The 18,525-nt window shown below is 45.1% G+C and overlaps 1 protein-coding gene across 1 annotated transcript in view; it reads right to left on the bottom strand.

Moving 5' to 3' along the window:
- LOC117368561 (vomeronasal type-2 receptor 26-like) overlaps positions 1–15,945 on the bottom strand; it is a 44,860-nt gene extending 28,915 nt beyond the window's left edge. Inside the window, exons 1-2 of the mRNA XM_033962292.1 lie at positions 15,824–15,945; positions 6,057–6,345 (exon numbers count right to left, since the gene is read on the bottom strand). Coding sequence (XP_033818183.1) covers positions 6,057–6,345; positions 15,824–15,945 — 411 coding nt within the window. The remainder of the gene's footprint in view (positions 1–6,056; positions 6,346–15,823) is intronic.
- Between the last annotated feature and the right edge of the window lie 2,580 nt (positions 15,946–18,525).

The raw sequence follows: 18,525 nt of genomic DNA, 5'->3' as shown, positions 1-18,525 counted from the left end.
CTATTTCACTATCCTGCACAAACCCAAAATTAACCTTATCATTAGCCTCTCATTACAAACCTCTGCCTGAGTTTGTTGCCATGAGGTGGACTGTTGCTTTCTGGTTCTCTGTGGCTGTAGTCTGCTGCTTTCTTCTTTCTGTGTGGCTCTGGCTGCTGAGTCCGGAGTAGAGGTCTGCATGGGAATGGGGATCATGGGAATCCCGCGGGTCCCGTGGGATTCCCCCCCTAACCCACGGGACTCCCATGGGGACCCCCTCTAGCCAACGGGACTCCCACGGGGATGGAAGGCTTTGGAAGCAGGGTTCATCCATATAATATAATGGACACATCAGTAAAAGAGGGGGTTTATAAGTTAATTACCTGAACAGAAAACAAAAAAAGGGTTCCACCAAAGAGATTCCACAAGGAAAACAGCAGCACAAACACAAAAGAAACTGTGGAATTGATGATCCTGTCAGAAGTAATTGCTGCTTTTATGGGGATAGGCAGGGATGGAGGTAATTCCTTGCGGGGACAGGTGGGGATGGAGAGGATTCTAACGGGGACGGGTGGGGACGGAGAGGATCTTGGCGGGGACGGGCGGGGATAGGTGGGATTTCTGTCCCCGTGCCACTCTCTAGTCTGGAGCAGGTGTGCACTATGAGGATGGCCCTGGAACTGTCTGTGTGAAAACTAAACCCTTTTCTTTCATTGCAGGGAGCTGATTAGTCCTCCCTTCAGGTGTGTTAGGGTAGCCTGCCCTCAGAGAACTTCTCACTGGCCTAAACTAGTTTGAGCTTGTTTGGGTAAGGTGAGTATTTCATTCCTGCTCTTTCCTTTTTCTGGCCCTATTGCTTCTGGGAGATGTAGTCTTTCCCTCTTTTTTCCCACAACTGGCTTAGGTAAAGCTAAATATATCGAGGGATACAATCGTATATATCCAAAAGCAATCAAATCCAAAACATATTGTATATTGAGTTTAGTAGAAGGGTTTCATTCATACCACATCAAAAAGACCACGGATATAAAAAATATATATATCTAATATAATAAAATGGTAGGACGCGCATGCGCACTAAAAAAAACGTGTTCCCTGATCCGTCGCGTTTTTTTTAGTGCGCATGCGCGGGTTTACGTCACCAAACTCGGCAACTTGGACAACAATTGCGCTTATGCTCAAGCCGCCACCACGAATCCTCTCCCGAACCGCACCAGGATCGAGAGAGGAGCTGCGGCGGGGGCTTGAGCATAAGCGCCATTGTTGTCCCCCTACCTAGCTGCGAGGCTGCGGTGGCGGCCTTCCTCACGGTTTCACAGTGCTTGGTCCACCAAACAATTCCTGCCGTTGACCTAATTTGCCCCACCGTTCCTTCCCTTCCTCCATCAGGTACAGTTCAGCTCCGCCTATGTTAAAAGCAGCTGCTTTGAAATTGGAGCCCTGCCACCACCGTAACACGTTCCCTCTGCCGCGGTCCCATATGTCAGAGAAGGGGCGGGACCAAGGCAGAGGGGAAAGTGCTACGGCAGTGGCAGGGCTCCGATTTTGACGCGGCTGCTTTTAACATTGGTTGAGCTGCACTGCACCTGATGGAGGGAGGGAAGGAAAGGTGGTTGTGCGCTGTTGAGCCCCTCTGCACGGGCCCAAACCAAAAAAGGAGCCAGGACTCTTCCCAACCCGGCGCCGCCAGACCTGACAAAACGGCCCTACACTCACAGACCCGCGAGCAGGGTTGCCATGGAAACCTAACCGGAATTACATGCAGTCGCGCAAGGGTCAGTGAGAGGGGATCAGGAGCTAAAGAGAGATTGAAAAAAACAAACAAACAACAGTGCACAAGTAGAGAGAGACACACAGACAGTCATAGAAGGACAGGGGGCTAAAGACACAGATTGAAAAAATAACAAAACACAGAGGACAAGGAGAGAGAGAGACACAGACACTCACAGAAGGACAGGGGGCTAAAGAGACAGATTGAAAAAATAACAAAACATAGATGACAAGGAGAGAGAGACACAGGAAAAAAAAATGACAAACAGACATACAGCAGCCAAGGAGACAGACATACTTACATACAGCGTCCAAGTAGACAGACAGAGAGACAGCAAAAAAATACAAACAGCCAAGGAGACAAACAGAAAAAAATAAAAATTACAATGCCCAAGGATAAATTCAGGAAAAAAAACCTTCCAGACATACAGTGGCCAAGGAGTTAGACTGAAAAAAAGGCATACAGACATACAGCAGCCAATGAGACAGACAGACTGACAGCGACCAAGTAGACAATCAGCAAAAAAACACAAACAAACACACAAAGCAAAAAATTAGAAACATACAGCAGCCAAGGAGACAGGCATGCAACAAATAGGAAAAATAAAAAACTTTTGATAAATCAACCATACATGAAGAAGGAATAAAATAAAAAAAAAGGGAAAAGACACCTACAGGGAAACACAGGATCAAGAGCATACAGAGAAAACAGAAGTTTGCAGGAATCAGGAACATATAGAGAAAGGAGAGCAGAGACCCCTGCAAGAAGAGAAAAATAGCAAAGAGACTGGGGATGAGAAAGAGAGCAGAGATGCTTGCAGGGAGAAAAAGCTAAGCAGTAATGTTACAGCTTGAGAGTGCAGACTGAGGAAGAAAGCAGAGACAGCGCTACACAGGGAAATGGAGGGAGGAAAGAGACAGAAAGAAAAATACGGACAGACATAAATTCTAGCACCCGTTAATGTAACGGGCTTAACGACTAGTATAATAATAAATACATAAACGGAGAAAAACAAACCTGATCCACAAGCAGCCGGGACTACACAAGTGCCCAAAGCCGCTTGTTTCATCACTGGTTTAGAAAAAAACTCCGTACAAATATATATACTTTCATTTCATTCATATCAAAGGAATTTCTTATTTGTAACGTTCGATTAGTCTCGTGTATCAAAAAGTGTGAATAGAAGTCCAATCTATCTAAAACAGTAATAGAGGCAACAGCTCAGTCTCATAGAGTTCTTAATGACGTGGACCAAAAAGCAAAAAAAGTCAGATATAGAAAAAAATGACTTACCTTAGGGTGCTTTAGCAAACATCTTCTTATCTAATTTCTGGCTTCTCTTCTCGACAGAAAAGTCTTTCTGTTTCGCCTCTGCAGGCTACTTCAGGGGATCCATCTTTAGTATTCAATCATCTCCACGCTCTTATGTAGCATAAACAGTGGAACTAACTCCTCTCAAGATGGCCCAGAACCCAGAGCCCAGAGCCCAGAGCCATCTTGAGAGGAGTTAGTTCCACTGTTTATGCTACATAAGAGCGTGGAGATGATTGAATACTAAAAATGGATCCCCTGAAGTAGCCTGCAGAGGCGAAACAGAAAGACTTTTCTGTCAGGAAGAGAATCCAGATATTAGATGAGAAGATGTTTGCTAAAGCACCCTAAGATAAGTCATTTTTTCAATATCTGACATTTTTTGCTTTTTGGTCCACGTCATTAAGAACTCTATGAGACTGAGCTGTTGCCTCTATTACTGTTTTAGATAGACTGGACTTCTATTCACACTTTTTGATACACAAGACTAATCGAACATTACAAATAAGAAATTCCATTGATATGAATGAAATGAAAGTATATATATTTGTACGGAGTTTTTTTCCAAACCAGTGATGAAACAAGCGGCTTTGGGCACTTGTGTAGTCTCGGCCTTGTGGATGAGGTTTGTTTATCTCCATTTATGTATTTATTATTACTATTATATATATATTTTTTTTATGTCTGTAGTCTTTTTGATGTGGTATGAATGAAACCCTTCTACTAAACTCAATATACAATACGTTTTGGATTTGATTGTTTTTAGGTAAAGCTAAACCAGATCTGCCTGCTTTAGGCAGGGCTTTAGGAGGTTTCTTTGCTGGAAGGCTTGGCTTGTGAGTATTCCTAGGGGTTGCTTTGGGACTCTCCTTAGCAGGCTTAGGAATACTTTCAAGGGATTTAACCTCATTTCCTTCTTCTAGCAAGACTTTCTCACTAGAAACTGGGTCCGCCCTGTGACACTGTCTAACAGCAAATCAGGAATAGGAAAACAACAACAAACTCCATCTGAACCCAAACGAAACAGAGATTCTTTGGGTTCCTAACACAATGGGACAAATACCCGACTTTAAAATTTATTTGGATACATATGAACTCCCCCTAAAATGACAGGAAAGGAATCTTGGGATACTGTTAGACTCACCGCTCACTCTGATCCTACAAATTCAAACAACCTTTAAAAATAGTCTGTATCATCTTTGGCAACTATGAAATATCTCTCCATATATTGAAAATACAAGTCTAAACAGAGTTGTCCATACCATGATATCATCACGACTAGACTACTGCAATGCTCCGTGCATTGGTCTAAACAAAAAGAGTTTGAATCATCTGCAACTAATTCAGAAATCAGAGTGAAAGCAGCATGACCACATTGCAATCTTCTAGAAAAATCTACATTGGCTACCACTACCTTACAGGGATAAATTTAAAGCTCTATTTTTATCTTCATTAGGTCTAGTGGACATACAATGAAGCTACTAAGTGGTAGATTTAAAGCAAAATGGCTAAAACAGCTCCTAGCTTAACATGTAATTAAACTCAAATTTTCTGCCAGAGAATGAGGTGAAAGCAGTTATCTTAGCAGGGTTTTTAAAAAAAGTTTAAATAATTTCCTAAAATAAAAGTCCATTAGCCATTATTAAGATGGACTTGTGGAATTCCACTGGTTATGCCTAGGATTAGCAACATAAAATCTATTTCACTCTTTTGGAATCTCTCCAAATACTTGTGACCTGGGTTGACCACTGCTGGAAACAGGATACTAGGCTTGGTGGACCTCCAGTCTCTCCCAGTGTTGCAACTGTTTTGCCCTTATGATGTTATGGTACTGTAGCTCTGATGATTGATAACTAAGATTGAAAGAATATGAGAGTGATAAAGCTTTCAAATGAGGGTTCACCATACATTATAAGCAGTTTATAGTGACATGTGTACCTTGGACTGTACAAGGTCTGTTCAATTTGGGGATGTATTGTGTTGCAGCAAAATTTGTTCCACTGTTGATGACCGATGACTAGAAGAACAACCACAAATTGTGCACAAAAATCACAATGACAGCTCTTCTCAATCTACCTTAATTTCCTGACTTGGCCCAGCTGACATCTTGTTTCCTAAACTTAAATCCATACTAAAAGGAAAGTGATTTGACACCATTGAAGTTATAAAGCAAAATTTGATGAAGCAACTTTTGTCGATTCCTGAACATCTGTTTTCTAATGACTGTTTCAGAAGTGGAAATGAAATTGGGAAAAGTGTATATTTAGGGAAGGGGAGAACTTTGAAGATGACCGGAAGTTCTTATGTTCTTATTGTTTAATATATTTTTATAAAATCAGTCCTGGAATTTTTAACAGACCTCTTATGTTTCCAGCAGCTTCTCCTATGTTATACTTTCTCTGGCAAAGAATCAAGATCCAGTCCCCACATGACCAGACTCTTCTCCTTAGGTCACATTGTTCCTGTAATGAGCAGTTGTTGGTCAGACTTATATACCTCTGTTCAGTTCAATTAGCATGTGAACAAGTCTCTATCTTTCTTCTATATAACAACAGGGGACAGCTGTTGCCCAGACTCACAATACATTTGCTAATTCTTCTCCTTCCTCTCCTTCCATAGTTCATAGATATTCCAGTGAGCTTCTGGTGGGATTTCCCACTTGTGGCTGTTCTACATATTTCTTGCTGGAAGCTCCAGGAAGCTCCAGGAAGAAAAGGACATGCAACTTCCCTAACTTGGAATATTATACTTCCCTCCATAAAGCTCAAGCTCAAATCTAGTTGGGCCACTTCCTCAGCACAGACCTCTTTCTATTCAGATTTGATTCACACATTTTGGGAGCAGGCGTCTCAAATGTTCTTCCTGAAACTGCTAAGGAAAGAGCATTTTGGCAGCATAATATAGATGAATTCATTTGAAGAGGATTTATATATGCAAGGTTGGACTATATAGAGTAAGGGGTAGAATATAAAGTAATATTAAGAATCTCTCTGACCTGTGGGTAGTGATATATCTGGAATATGTTGTAGAATGCATATGTTTCCTCATTTGTAAAGCCTTCAATGATGGCAGCCACTGTGCGAAATGAATTACACTTGAAATTTACGATTGTGTTCTGTCCTGCCAAAATTTGCAAGGCTGATTCAATTATTTTCCTTGTATACGTAAAAGAATCTTTAATATGGAGCCCCAGTGTGATGTTGGGTAAGAGGTCTGAGTTGTTGTTAATTTCCTCCACCGCAAAAACAAAGGCCAAGAAGTTATAGTTAATATAATTAAAATATCTGTAATGACATTAAGATCATAATTTCATAACAGTTTACCTGAAATATTTGCAAAAATACACATATTTATGCGTCTTTATTTTTTAATAAAATATCAGAATGCAAAGCAAATCAAAACAAAACTATGTCCTCTTTTACGATGCAATATGCAAAAGAAACCTGGTGTGCTGAAGCCACTTGTAATGCTGCTAGGAACATGCAGCTTTCTATTTTTTTATAATGGCCATGAGCTAATTTCCCCACTAAAGGAAGTAGATTTTAAGCCCTTCCAGCACCTCTTTTGCATATAGTATGAGCTAATCAGTTAGCAATGCACAAGTGCTGATGGATTTGCATTGCTTTGTCCACCCTCTATTTCCTACAAGTATATCTTATCCTCTATAATAAAACCCTTACCCATGCATGTGCGGTTGAAACGGCATGATGCCTGCTGGCGTGATTTATGCTTCCATGCTAAATTCGATTTCAGACATGTGGGACGGCGTGCGGCATATGGGGCAGCTTGCGTGGGGCGCGTGCAACAATTTCAGCGGTGTTGGCGGTTTGACTCCTGCACTGCCACTGTCGGGACACCTCTTTTCACCCCCGGACCAGCAAACACAGCAGCCGTGGGGCATTTGCTAGGCTGGCCCACTTCGATAATGTGAGGTGGGCTGGCCTAGCAAAAGCCCCGAGGCTGCCCGAGCTAGCGGATGCTAGACAGGGGGATCAGGGAAAGGAGAAGGCCTACTGCTAGACAGCGGGATCAGGTAAGAGGTGCTGCTGGATAGGGGTGAGGTAAAAGGAAGGGAGAAGGCCTACTGCTGGACAGGGGGAGCAGTGAAGAAGTGCTGCTGGACAGGGGGGGAGGTAAAATGAAGGGAGAAGGGCTGCTGCTGAACAGGGGGAGCAGTGAAGAAGTGCTGCTGGACAGGGGGAGGTAAAATGGAGGGAGAAGGGCTGCTGCTGGACAGGGGGAGCAGGGAAGAGGTGGTGCTGGACAAGGGGGAGGTAAAAGGAAGGGAGAAGGGGGAGCAGCCAAGGGATGGTGGTGGACAGCCGAGGAAAGAGAGAGGCAGAAAGAAAGACAGGCAAACAGCAGCCAAGGAGAGAGAGAGAAAGAAAGACAGACACACTCATCTATTCTAACACCCGTTAATGTAACGGGCTTAAAGACTAGTAGAATATAAGAACAACCATACTGGGTCAGACCTGTGCTCTCCTGTTTCTAAAATTAGTCAATTCAGGTCACAAGTATGTTATGTTAGGATATGTTAATCAGGTTCTTTGTACCCTCTCTACCTATTCAGTTCAAGGTCAGATTACATTACAAGAGGTTGGTTCAGTTACCCAGGAAGTTACAATGGACCGTTTGACACAGACATTCAATAGAGTTGGAAGTTCAGGTAGATCAGTACGACTGTTAATACAATTATGTTGTAGTTACAAGTACATAATTACAAGTTACAAGTCAAAAGAAGCCTGAGAAGTTTCACTTCATGTACACCATCGAGAGTACTTCATGTGTCTTGCCCATTAATATAGGTGGGTAAAACATGAAGGCTTTTAAAAATGAGGCTTATTGAGCATTGAATTCACCTCCAAAAACAGGTCAAGAACTCACCTGTAGCTGCACATTGTTTGATTTCCACCATTCTTTTAATAACTTATGATTCACAGTTTTGGAGACAACTCAGAATAGTCCGAGGGGAAGTGGCTTTCATAGACTCTTGATACAAAAGGAGGGGCATTGGATTGTTTTTATTTAGCCAGTGTGTTTCCAAATGGCTAGAATCATGAGTGTGGCATTGGAGTCCCCGTTTTGTATTCTAGGCATTAACTTCCAGCTTAGGGAGTATTTTGGAAACAAAGAGGAGAAGTGCATGCCATTCCAAGTTGAGTGTTGTAAGGGTGTGTATAGTTCTTTATTTAAGTGATTTAGAGTGTACATGAAGGGGTTTTGTGATCTTGCATGTTTCTGATGGTTTGTTTTTGTAGGGGTGGGAGCCGCTTTAAAGTGGTTTTCTAGATATTCAATGCTACTGATGTTTGGTGGAGTCATTATATAATGATCAAATTCTCTAATATATTCTTCCATTAAACCCTGGTTACTTAATATGTCATCATCAGATTACACACAAGCGGGTGCTGTAAATTATCAAGGGTTGTGTACTTTCCTTGAGTCAGGAATCTTCTTAAACCAGGAATTATTGTGAGCTAGCTGTAGTAGAGTAAGTTTTGATTGAGGTAATTTTATTCTTGTTAGATGTTGGTATAGGTGGTTAGATATTTAATCATGTTATATATTTCTCTAGGGCAGAGGTAGGCAATTCCAGTCTTCAAGAGCCGGAGCCAGGTCAGGTTTTCAGGATATCCACAATAAATATGCATGAGCTAGATTTGCATCTCAAGATATACATGCAAATCCATCTCATACATATTTATTGTGGATATCCTGAAAACCTGACCTGGCTCCGGCTCTCAAGGACCAGAAATGCCTACCCCTGCTCTAGGGTGTCAGCAGCATAAATGCCCTGAAACAAGTTGCCTTAAATCATGTATCAATGTTTGGAGTTGAAAAGGGCATATATTGTTTGGACTATTTTTGAATTTTCTGGGCTCTCTGCATTTACAAGTTGGTGGTGACTCCTAACAATAGAAGTACAGTGGTGCCTCACACAACGAACTTAATTGGTTCCAGGAGCAAGTTTGTTATGTGAAACGTTCGTTATGTGAAACGCGTTTTCCCATAGGAATACATGTAAAAAAAAATAATTCGTTCTGCAGCATAAAATATGCTAAGATGACATAAAAAAGATAAATTTTTGGTTATTATTTTTATTTAGATACATCTAAAAACATAATTGTTTTTTAAAACAACACACATTTTTTAAATTTAAAGACAGACTAAGTAGAGTCTAATTTTACAGTGAGAGGGCAGAGTCTCAGCGGCAAAAACTGGGACTTAACTGTTCATTTTTTTTTTTTTCTACCGTGTTTCCCCGATGATAAGGCAGGGCCATCAAATAAGACAGCCCCCCCCTTTTTAGAAAAAAATGTAAAATAAGGCACCCCCCCGCAAATAAGCCACCCACCGATACCTGCGCTTACCCGAATCGGGTGGTACGGTGGGTGACTCCGTGTAGTCCCTGGCACCCCCGACACGATCGGGGCAAGAGGGAGCTCAAGCCCTCTTGCCCCCCCGACTCCCCGACACGATCGGGGCAAGAGGGAGCTCAAGCCCTCTTGCCCCCCCCCCCCCGACTCCCCGACACGATCGGGGCAAGAGGGAGCTCAAGCCCTCTTGCCCCCCCCCGACTCCCCGACACGATCGGGGCAAGAGGGAGCTCAAGCCCTCTTGCCCCCCCCCGACTCCCCGACACGATCGGGGCAAGAGGGAGCTCAAGCCCTCTTGCCCCCCCGACTCCCCGACACGATCGGGGCAAGAGGGAGCTCAAGCCCTCTTGCCCCCCCGACTCCCCGACACGATCGAGGCAAAAGGGAGCCCAAGCCCTCTTGCCCCGCCGATTCCCCAACTCCCCGACAATATCGGGCCAGGAGGGAGCCCAAGTCCTCCTGGCCACGGCGACCCCCTAACCCCACCCTGCACTACATTACGGGCAGGAGGGATCCCAGGCCCTCCTGCCCTCGACGCAAACCCCCTCTCCCCCCAACGACCGCCCTCCCCCAAGAACCTCCGACCGACCCCCAGCCGACCCGCGACCCCCCTGGCCGACCCCCACGACACCCCCAACCCCCTTCCCCGTACCTTTCTGTAGTTGGCCGGACAGACGGGAGCCAAACCCGCCTGTCCGGCAGGCAGCCATCGACGGAATGAGGCCGGATTGGCCCATCCGTCCCAAAGCTCCGCCTACTGGTGGGGCCTAAGGCGCCTGGGCCAATCAGAATAGGCCCGGGAGCCTTAGGTCCCTCCTGGGGGCAGGGCCTGAGGCACATGGTCGGGTTGGGCCCATGTGCCTCAGGCCCCGCCCCCAGGAGGGACCTAAGGCTCCCGGGCCTATTCTGATTGGCCCAGGCGCCTTAGGCCCCACCAGTAGGCGGAGCTTTGGGACGGATGGGCCAATCCGGCCTCATTCCGTCGATGGCTGCCTGCCGGACAGGCGGGTTTGGCTCCCGTCTGTCCGGCCAACTACAGAAAGGTACGGGGAAGGGGGTTGGGGGTGTCGTGGGGGTCGGCCAGGGGGGTCGCGGGTCGGCTGGGGGTCGGTCGGAGGTTCTTGGGGGGGTCGGTCGTTGGGGGGAGGGGGGGTTTGCGTCGAGGGCAGGAGGGCCTGGGATCCCTCCTGCCCGTAATGTAGTGCAGGGTGGGGTTAGGGGGTCGCCGTGGCCAGGAGGACTTGGGCTCCCTCCTGGCCCGATATTGTCGGGGAGTTGGGGAATCGGCGGGGCAAGAGGGCTTGGGCTCCCTTTTGCCCCGATCGTGTCGGGGAATCGGCGGGGCAAGAGGGCTTGGGCTCCCTTTTGCCCCGATCGTGTCGGGGAGTCGGGGGGGCAAGAGGGCTTGAGCTCCCTCTTGCCCCGATCGTGTCGGGGAGTCGGGGGAGCAAGAGGGAACCAGGCGGAGAGAGGGCAGTTAAGCGCAGTGCCTGCGCGGAAGGATGCAGCTCGGGCGACTTCGTTGTGTGAAACGAAGTTCGTTGTACGGATCAAGACATAAAGTTCGTTGTGCGCAGCGTTCGCTGTGCGAGGCGTCCGTTATGCGAGGCACCACTGTAAATAGGAAAATAGAGTCACTTGATTAAAGGCTTACATCATAAGATCAGGACCTGAAATACCTGCGTTATAGAAGGTCATATGATCCAGGTTTCATAAGCAACTCTGATACCTCTCTTTCAATTAATAGAAGCAGTTTTTTCAACAATTTGTTTTGACGTTCATTGCAACTCTAGGGAGTGATAGTAATTTATCTATTCACCTGTACCCCTTTTTCTTTTGACTTGTTGAGGCCGTGTGGGACAGTGTGTGAGAGACCCAAATAGAAGCATCATTTCATGCTACGTATCCCATGGCAAGCTGTGGCTTTCCTCAATGTCCATCTCAAAAAACAGACTATGAGCTTTTCTTCCAGGAACTTGCCCAAACCTTTTTAAAACCCGGCTATGCTGACCACTGTTACCACATCCTCTGTCAATGAAATCCTGAGCATAAATATTCTTTGAATAAAAAAACTATTTCCTCCTATTTGATTAAAAAGTATCTCCTTGTAACTTCATCGACTGTCCCCTAGTCTTTCTTTTCAAAGTATTCCCTGGTAATTTAATTTAAAATCCCCTGGTTTTTGTTCTCTTTGAAAGTGTGAAAAATTGACTCTCTCTCTTACTCTTACAGGGTATATATTTATCCTTCACTGATAAGTCTCTTACTGTAAAATTTGGTGAGTTCACAAAAGCAAAATATAGTTTCACAAACTGTTCACTCTTTCTGTCCAAAAGAACATTTTATTTGGGAATCAGTGTTTCCCATTCAATCCAAGAACATAACACCTTTGAAATTAAAATGATGAAATATTTTGACTCCTACCAGACAGCACTTAAAGATCTGGGCTTTATTTCATACTCCAAAGAAATTTAAAACTTCTTAGCCACCTCTCTATCTCCTGTCCACCCACCCACCACTCCCTCTTCCTGTGATACTATCAATGAAATGTTTACATGTTTCCCTTATATATACTATTTGTCACAATTTGCATCATAAAATGCATTGAGTTACCGTATTTGCCGGCGTATAAGACGACTTTTCAGTACCTTAAAATCCTCCCCAAAGTCGGGGGTCGTCTTATACGCCGGGTGCTGTTTACATGCCCTTACTTTACAAGCCCTAACACGGGGGTCGGCAACCCGCGGCTCCAGAGCCGCATGCGGCTCTTTTCCACCTTTGCCGTGGCTCCGGTAGTGTGTCACGCAGGCATGCAACTTACAAGTCCGGCGTCGCGGCGGGAAATAGCCATGCTGAGCAGTGAGCTCAGCACGTACACAGATGAAAGCTTTGCTTGCTGATTGGTCCGGCGGCCCCGCCCCGCCGTGCCGCCGGACCAATCAGCAAGCAAGGCTTTCATCTGTGTAGTGCTGAGCTCACTGCTCAGCATGGCTATTTCCCGCCGCGACGCCGGACTTGTAAGGTGCACGCCTGAAAAAGAAATCATCCTGGCTGGGGTCGGTGTCATGCTCCGGAGATCTACAGCCTTCCTATCTCCCTCTCCCTTCTACCTGCTTCCGGCCACATCCCCTGCTCCGCGGCTCTCTTCGGCAACTCAGCAGCAGCGATCGACACAAGCTTCTGACGTCGGGGCCTACCCTCTGCGAGTCCCGCTTGTTTCAACTTCCTTTTTCCACAAAGGCAGGACTTGTAGAGGGAAGGCCTCGATGTCGGTAGCTTGTCTTGATCACCGCTGCTGACGAGTTGCTGAAGAGAGCTGCGGAGCATGGGGGTGTTGCCAGGTGCAGGTAGAAGGGAGAGGGCCAGATGCAAGACTCGTGGTGAGGGAGCAGAAGAGAGAGAGAAAGAGAGAGGGGAGGGAAACAAAAGGAAATATTTCATACTGGGCTGGGCCGGAGTGGAGGGAGGGTGGAAAGATTCTGGCTACAGGGTGCAGTAACAAAGGAAAAGGGGGGGAAAGCTGAAAATGGAGATAGTGACACAAAGAAGAGAAAGGGTAAGCAGGACCTACTGAATAAAGATAGAGATACAGAGGGGACATGAAGAGGAGGTGAAATAGAGACATAGAAGTAATGCTGAAAAAGTGGGGGGGGGATAAAGACATTGAAAGGGCAAATGGTGAACATGGGGTAAAGACAAGGACAGAGACAAATGAAGATTCTGAAAAAGTGGTGAGATAGGGATATAGGTGAGATGGACACAAAGAAGGGTGATGCTGGAAAATAGGTGGAATGGTAATTCTGACAAACATAGAAGGGAAATGCTGGATCAAGGAGAGATGGGGCTCAGGCTGGATGGAACGAGGAGAAATGCCTTGTTGGCCCGGAACTTCCTCTCCTACATCAGAATTGACGTCAGGGAGCGGAATGCTGGTCAGCGCGATGCTTCTGCAGGGAAAGCTTGGGACGGCGGTGGCTTGGGGGCTATTCCCCGATGGCGGTGGTAGCAAACCGAGTGGCTTGGGGGAGGGCACGGAGAAAGAAAGAAAGGGGGCAGACAGAGACAGAAAGAAGGGGGAACAGGGAGACAAAGAAAAAGTTGGGGGAGAGAATGAGGTCTGGAGAAGAGGAAACATACAGGAGGCTGAAAGAAAGGAAGAAAGATTGGATGCACAGTCAGAAGAAGAAAGTGCAACCAGAGACTCATGAAATCACCAAACAGCAAAGGTAGGAAAAATGATTTTATTTTCAATTTAGTGATCCTGTATATAGCATTAAGATAAGAAACAATATATGCAGTGTTAGATTTGTTTTATAATGGTTTTGCGGCTCCAAGTTTTTTTTTCTTTTCGAAAACGGGTCCAAGTGGCTCTTTATGTCTTAAAAGTTGCAGACCCCTGCCCTAACATCTCCTTCCTTACCTCCTTACGGTGCTTACGGTACTAGTAAACCTGCCGGGACATCAGCGGGGCCATGGCGGGACATCAGTGTGACAAGGGTGCCAGCTCCTTCATCCTGCGCAGCGGGAAGCAGCGGCGCTCTGGCCCCACCCCTTTTCTCTTTACTACGTCTCTCGCACATGCAGCCGTGTGTGGAGTCTAGCCCTTAAGGAAGTTGCGGGGGCGAGCAGGAGGCTTTTGAAGGCTTTTAAAGGGAAACTGTCATGCCAGCAAACTTGCTAGGGACTTGCCCGGCACTTGCTCTCTCCCTCTATGTGTTATCTTCCTTCTATCATTGACAGTTTCAGTTTGGTTAACAGTTTAGAAAACAAATAGCATGGCAGCTACCATGGGTTTATTGTTCTATTCAGCTTTAGTGAATTAATTAAAATTGTTGAAATAAATTCTGATGTTCTTTTAAGTTTTATTTGTTGTGCAGAAGGTGTGCGGAAGAAGGGGTAGTCTTATATGGCGAGTATATAACAAACTCTATATTTTAACTGTAAAAGTTGGGGGGTCGTCTTATACGCCCAGTCGTCTTATACGCCGGCAAATACGGTACCTTTTTTCCTTTGTTTTTGTTTTATTTCTGTTACCTTGAAAAGTGGGCCAACACAGCCACCAACCATTTCAACACATACACAAAGTCTTACTCAGCAGCTCAGTGGCATAGTCACGGTAGGAGGTACCCCCTCTCTCCTTCTGCACCCCCACACTCCTCCTGTGTCCCTATCAAACATTTATCTACTTTTCTTCCCATATCTCTTTAACTCTATGCCAGCATAAGCAGCACCTGCAACCTCCTGTCCACACTGGTCTTGGCTCTGTTTATCAGCATTACCCCACACCATCTTACATCTGATCAGCTAGTGATGCTTAAGTTGCACTTCATTTTCAGTGGCATTAACCAGTCAGGTAGTGCTGAAAATCCAGGAGTAGCCAGCTCATCAGGAATTAACTAGGCAAGAGTCTCTCATGATGTTTAATTTCTTATCTAGAATTCCCTCCTAAATGGTCTTCATTTTGTAAAGTATGTGCTTTAAATGTGACTGCACCTGCTATTTTGGGTGGTTGATTGAAAAAGGGAAATGCCCTGCCTTCTTGTGAAAATGTCATGTACATTCTCTGCTTTTCTCATCTTTTCAAAGCACCCCTCTGGGAAAACCTTCATACTGGCTGCCTAAAGGTGGAAGAAGAAATGTACTTTTCACTGGACAGAGGACATTTTCAAACAGGACTATCAAGGAATGTTCATCTGTTTTAAGATTGACAAAAGTGCAAATATATTAAATTTCAATTTTAAAAAATGATAATATATTAGCAGTGTATGGAAGATTATTGCTTCGCTAGTAAAAATTCACTTGCTACAGGTTATCATGAGTTTATGTGTTCAATGATAAATACAAATATTCATAGACAGAATGAGGACACCAAAAACAGATGTACCGTATTTTCACACATATAACGCGCATACGTGTATAACACGCATACGCTTATAGCGCGCGGGTCCAAACCATTTGTGTAAAAATGTTTTTATATAGCACGCCCACGCGTATACCGCGCATGCTGCTATAACCTCCTCCCGCCACTCCCGCTTACTCCCTCTTCTGGCCTGCGAACCGGCATCCTCCCCCCCGCTCGTGTCACCCCCCTCCCCCACGATCCTACATCCCCCCCAGCACCGCAAAGACATCGGTCGCTTACCCGATTGGGCACCGGCACCAGCACCAATGCACAGGATGTGCCGGTGCCAGTGCCCGAAGATCCTCCCTCATTGGGCTGGGCTGGGCTGGGCGGTGCGAGGGAGATCCTCCCTCTTCCTTGTGCCGGGCTGGACTGGGCTTTGAGCATTTGCACATGCTCAAAGCCTTCTGGTCTCGCTCTCACCGAGATTCTGAATCACAAACACTTCTGAAATGGGAGGTAATACACAATGCTACTTACCCTGAGTATTTAAAAGATATGGTGTTGCTAAAGGATTTAGTTAACTTAACTTCATACTGTTGAACAAATCCCCCAATTATAATGTCCCCATCCATGTAGTAGCCATCTTCTGAAAAGTCCATGTACAGCTTTGGACATTGGCTCTCAATTGGTTTCCAGAGATCAGTGTAAAATATGAATAAAAACAACAGGTGATGAGCAGCCATATTTCAAGGTGAGGAACAACTGCTCTTCCTGCTCTGTCACTTTGGGAAATTTCTAGTGGAAGATTCTGCACATCATGGTAAACCCCACCTTTTAAAATCTATGTATTATGCAAGAAGTTTCAAACTGACCCTGAGAAGACCCTTTGATGGACACAGATCACATTATGAATGGACCAGAGAACTTCATCCAGATGTTGATGTGAACGCTGATCCGAGCGAGTATCCTGCAGCTGTGTAGGCATCGTGTAATCTTTATAGGTCTCTGCTCCTGAAAGGTTCAGCCTCAGGGGATTTCATCCACTGACTTGTGCATTTGATATTAAATATAGATTGTTTTTATAAACTTGTTTTTCTGAACATGCAAGATAAATATTAATTTCAAAGGAGTGCTTTGTGAAGAGTATAATAATACCAGCAGGGGAATTGTGAACTTGATTTATAAAACACAGAAAATAAATAAATTAGAAAATGCATTTCGATGGTTAAAATATAACAGATAATCAACCCCCTGAAGACCATGACAGGACTCACTGTATATAGAATAATATTTTCTGTCTTATAGCTGAATTTATCAGTTGTTTAATTATGAAAATACTAAATTTTGAGGGCAATCTTGTGGATTTGTTCACAGGTGCAAGGGTCTTTAGTTATATACAAATACGCATGGCAAAAAAACCACTTTCCTATCTGTGTTATGGTCCTTGACACCAATAAAGCTTTTATATTGAATGGACGTTATTTATTTGAGGCATTGCACTGGTATCATCTAGGCTCTAATTGTATTAATAAGGTCAATATATTGCACTATTGCCCATTGCCCATTTTTCTTGATGGTTGTATCACAGAGGCCTTTGAGTTATCCAGGGGAACCAATCAAGGATGCCCCTGATCACCGTGGCTCTTCAATTTAGATTTAGATCCATTATTTCACACAATTCAGTCACATCTCATAATCTTTGGAATTCCCATCAGTAATTAAGTTAAGGAAGAAGTCCAGCACGTGGCCTTCATAGATGGTGTTCTCCTCTACTTAATGCATCCAGAAAAGTCTATCCCAACATTACTACCTCTGCTTAAGCATTTTGGCCCTGATTCTACATAGTGCGTCCCGATTTTAGGCAGCTGTAGGCGTCCTACAGCTGTCTAATCAGCCAATCGGGATGCACGTTTTTTAAAAAATGCTCCCCAGGCAGGCTTTCTATATTCAAGGCGAGGCCCGCAAGACACCTAAGCTCGCCTAAGGGCCTTAGTAGAGGAAGAGACGCTTACAATGTAGGCCAACAAAATGCTAATCTACATTGTAAGTAGATGCGGCCGCTATACTTATTGCGGCAAGGGATCTCTCTGCTGCTATAAGTATACCGACTGCCCCCCGCCCGACACTACCGATCGCTGGCAGGAGGGTGCCCAATCCCTCCTGCCAGAAGATGCCCCCCCGACACTACCGACCGCCACCCCCCGATACTACCAACCGCCCCCCCCCGACACTACCGATCGCTGGCAGGAGGGTGCCCAATCCCTCCTGCTGGAAGACGCACCCCTTCCGCACCCCCCCCCCGCTAACAGCCCTCAAACCTCCCCCCAACCAAACTAACCTTTCCTTGTTGGCCAGACGGGACTTGCCCATCCAGCCGGCAAGCCCGTCTCGACGAAATGAGGCGGGCCCGCCCCTTCCAGGCTCATCCTTCCAAAGCCTAAGGCCTGATTGGCCCAGGCTCTAGAAGCCTGGGCCAATCAGGCCTTAGGCATAGCGGGTCCGCCCATCCCCACTTAATCTAAGGTCTGATTGGCCCAGGCTCTATATAATGATAACAAGACAAAATAAAGAAAAGAAGAAAAGACAGTCAAAAGTGTAGAAACATCATTCGATAGTACAAGATGTTAATAGTACAAGTAATCAGACCTTGAGCAAGTGTAGCACAAAATACAACAATATCACACTTCAGTGTAGTTGAGTTAAAGAGTCGCAATAAGAAGACAATAAATGCCAAAAAGCATCATGAGAACGTGAAGTACCTATTTTTTCACTGTGTTGAGAAACCATTCATCAGAATGCAAGTTTGGATCTTCAGACCATCTGTCCACTGGCTTTGCTAAACATTCATAGCAACAGTAAATGATGGCAGATAAAGAACTTAACGGTCCATCCAGTTTATCCATTAGTTATTCCCATTAAAAATACATGATTAAGTTGACTTGTTTCTTCTTTGATATTTCTGGGCCATAGACTAAAGCCCACCTGGTATTTTCCTAGGTTCCAACTGGTGAAGTTGCTGTCCAAGCTCACTCCAGCCTATCCAACCATCCTGTTGTTTCAAGTTAGTGGAGTTCTCATTGATGCCCTTCCCCATCCAATCCTACACCAAAACACCATATAAGGGATACAAGCCAGGCTTTGAGTGACCCCAGGATGGGTTTTATGTTTTTACAAATATTTTCTGATCAAGCACAATCAAATTCATGAAAAAACTTCAGTTTGAATGGTTTTTCCAACTT

The sequence above is a fragment of the Geotrypetes seraphini genome, chromosome 10 (assembly GCF_902459505.1).
Source record: "Geotrypetes seraphini chromosome 10, aGeoSer1.1, whole genome shotgun sequence".
Lineage (NCBI taxonomy): Eukaryota > Metazoa > Chordata > Amphibia > Gymnophiona > Dermophiidae > Geotrypetes > Geotrypetes seraphini.
This window is presented reverse-complemented; position numbering and strand designations above follow the sequence as displayed.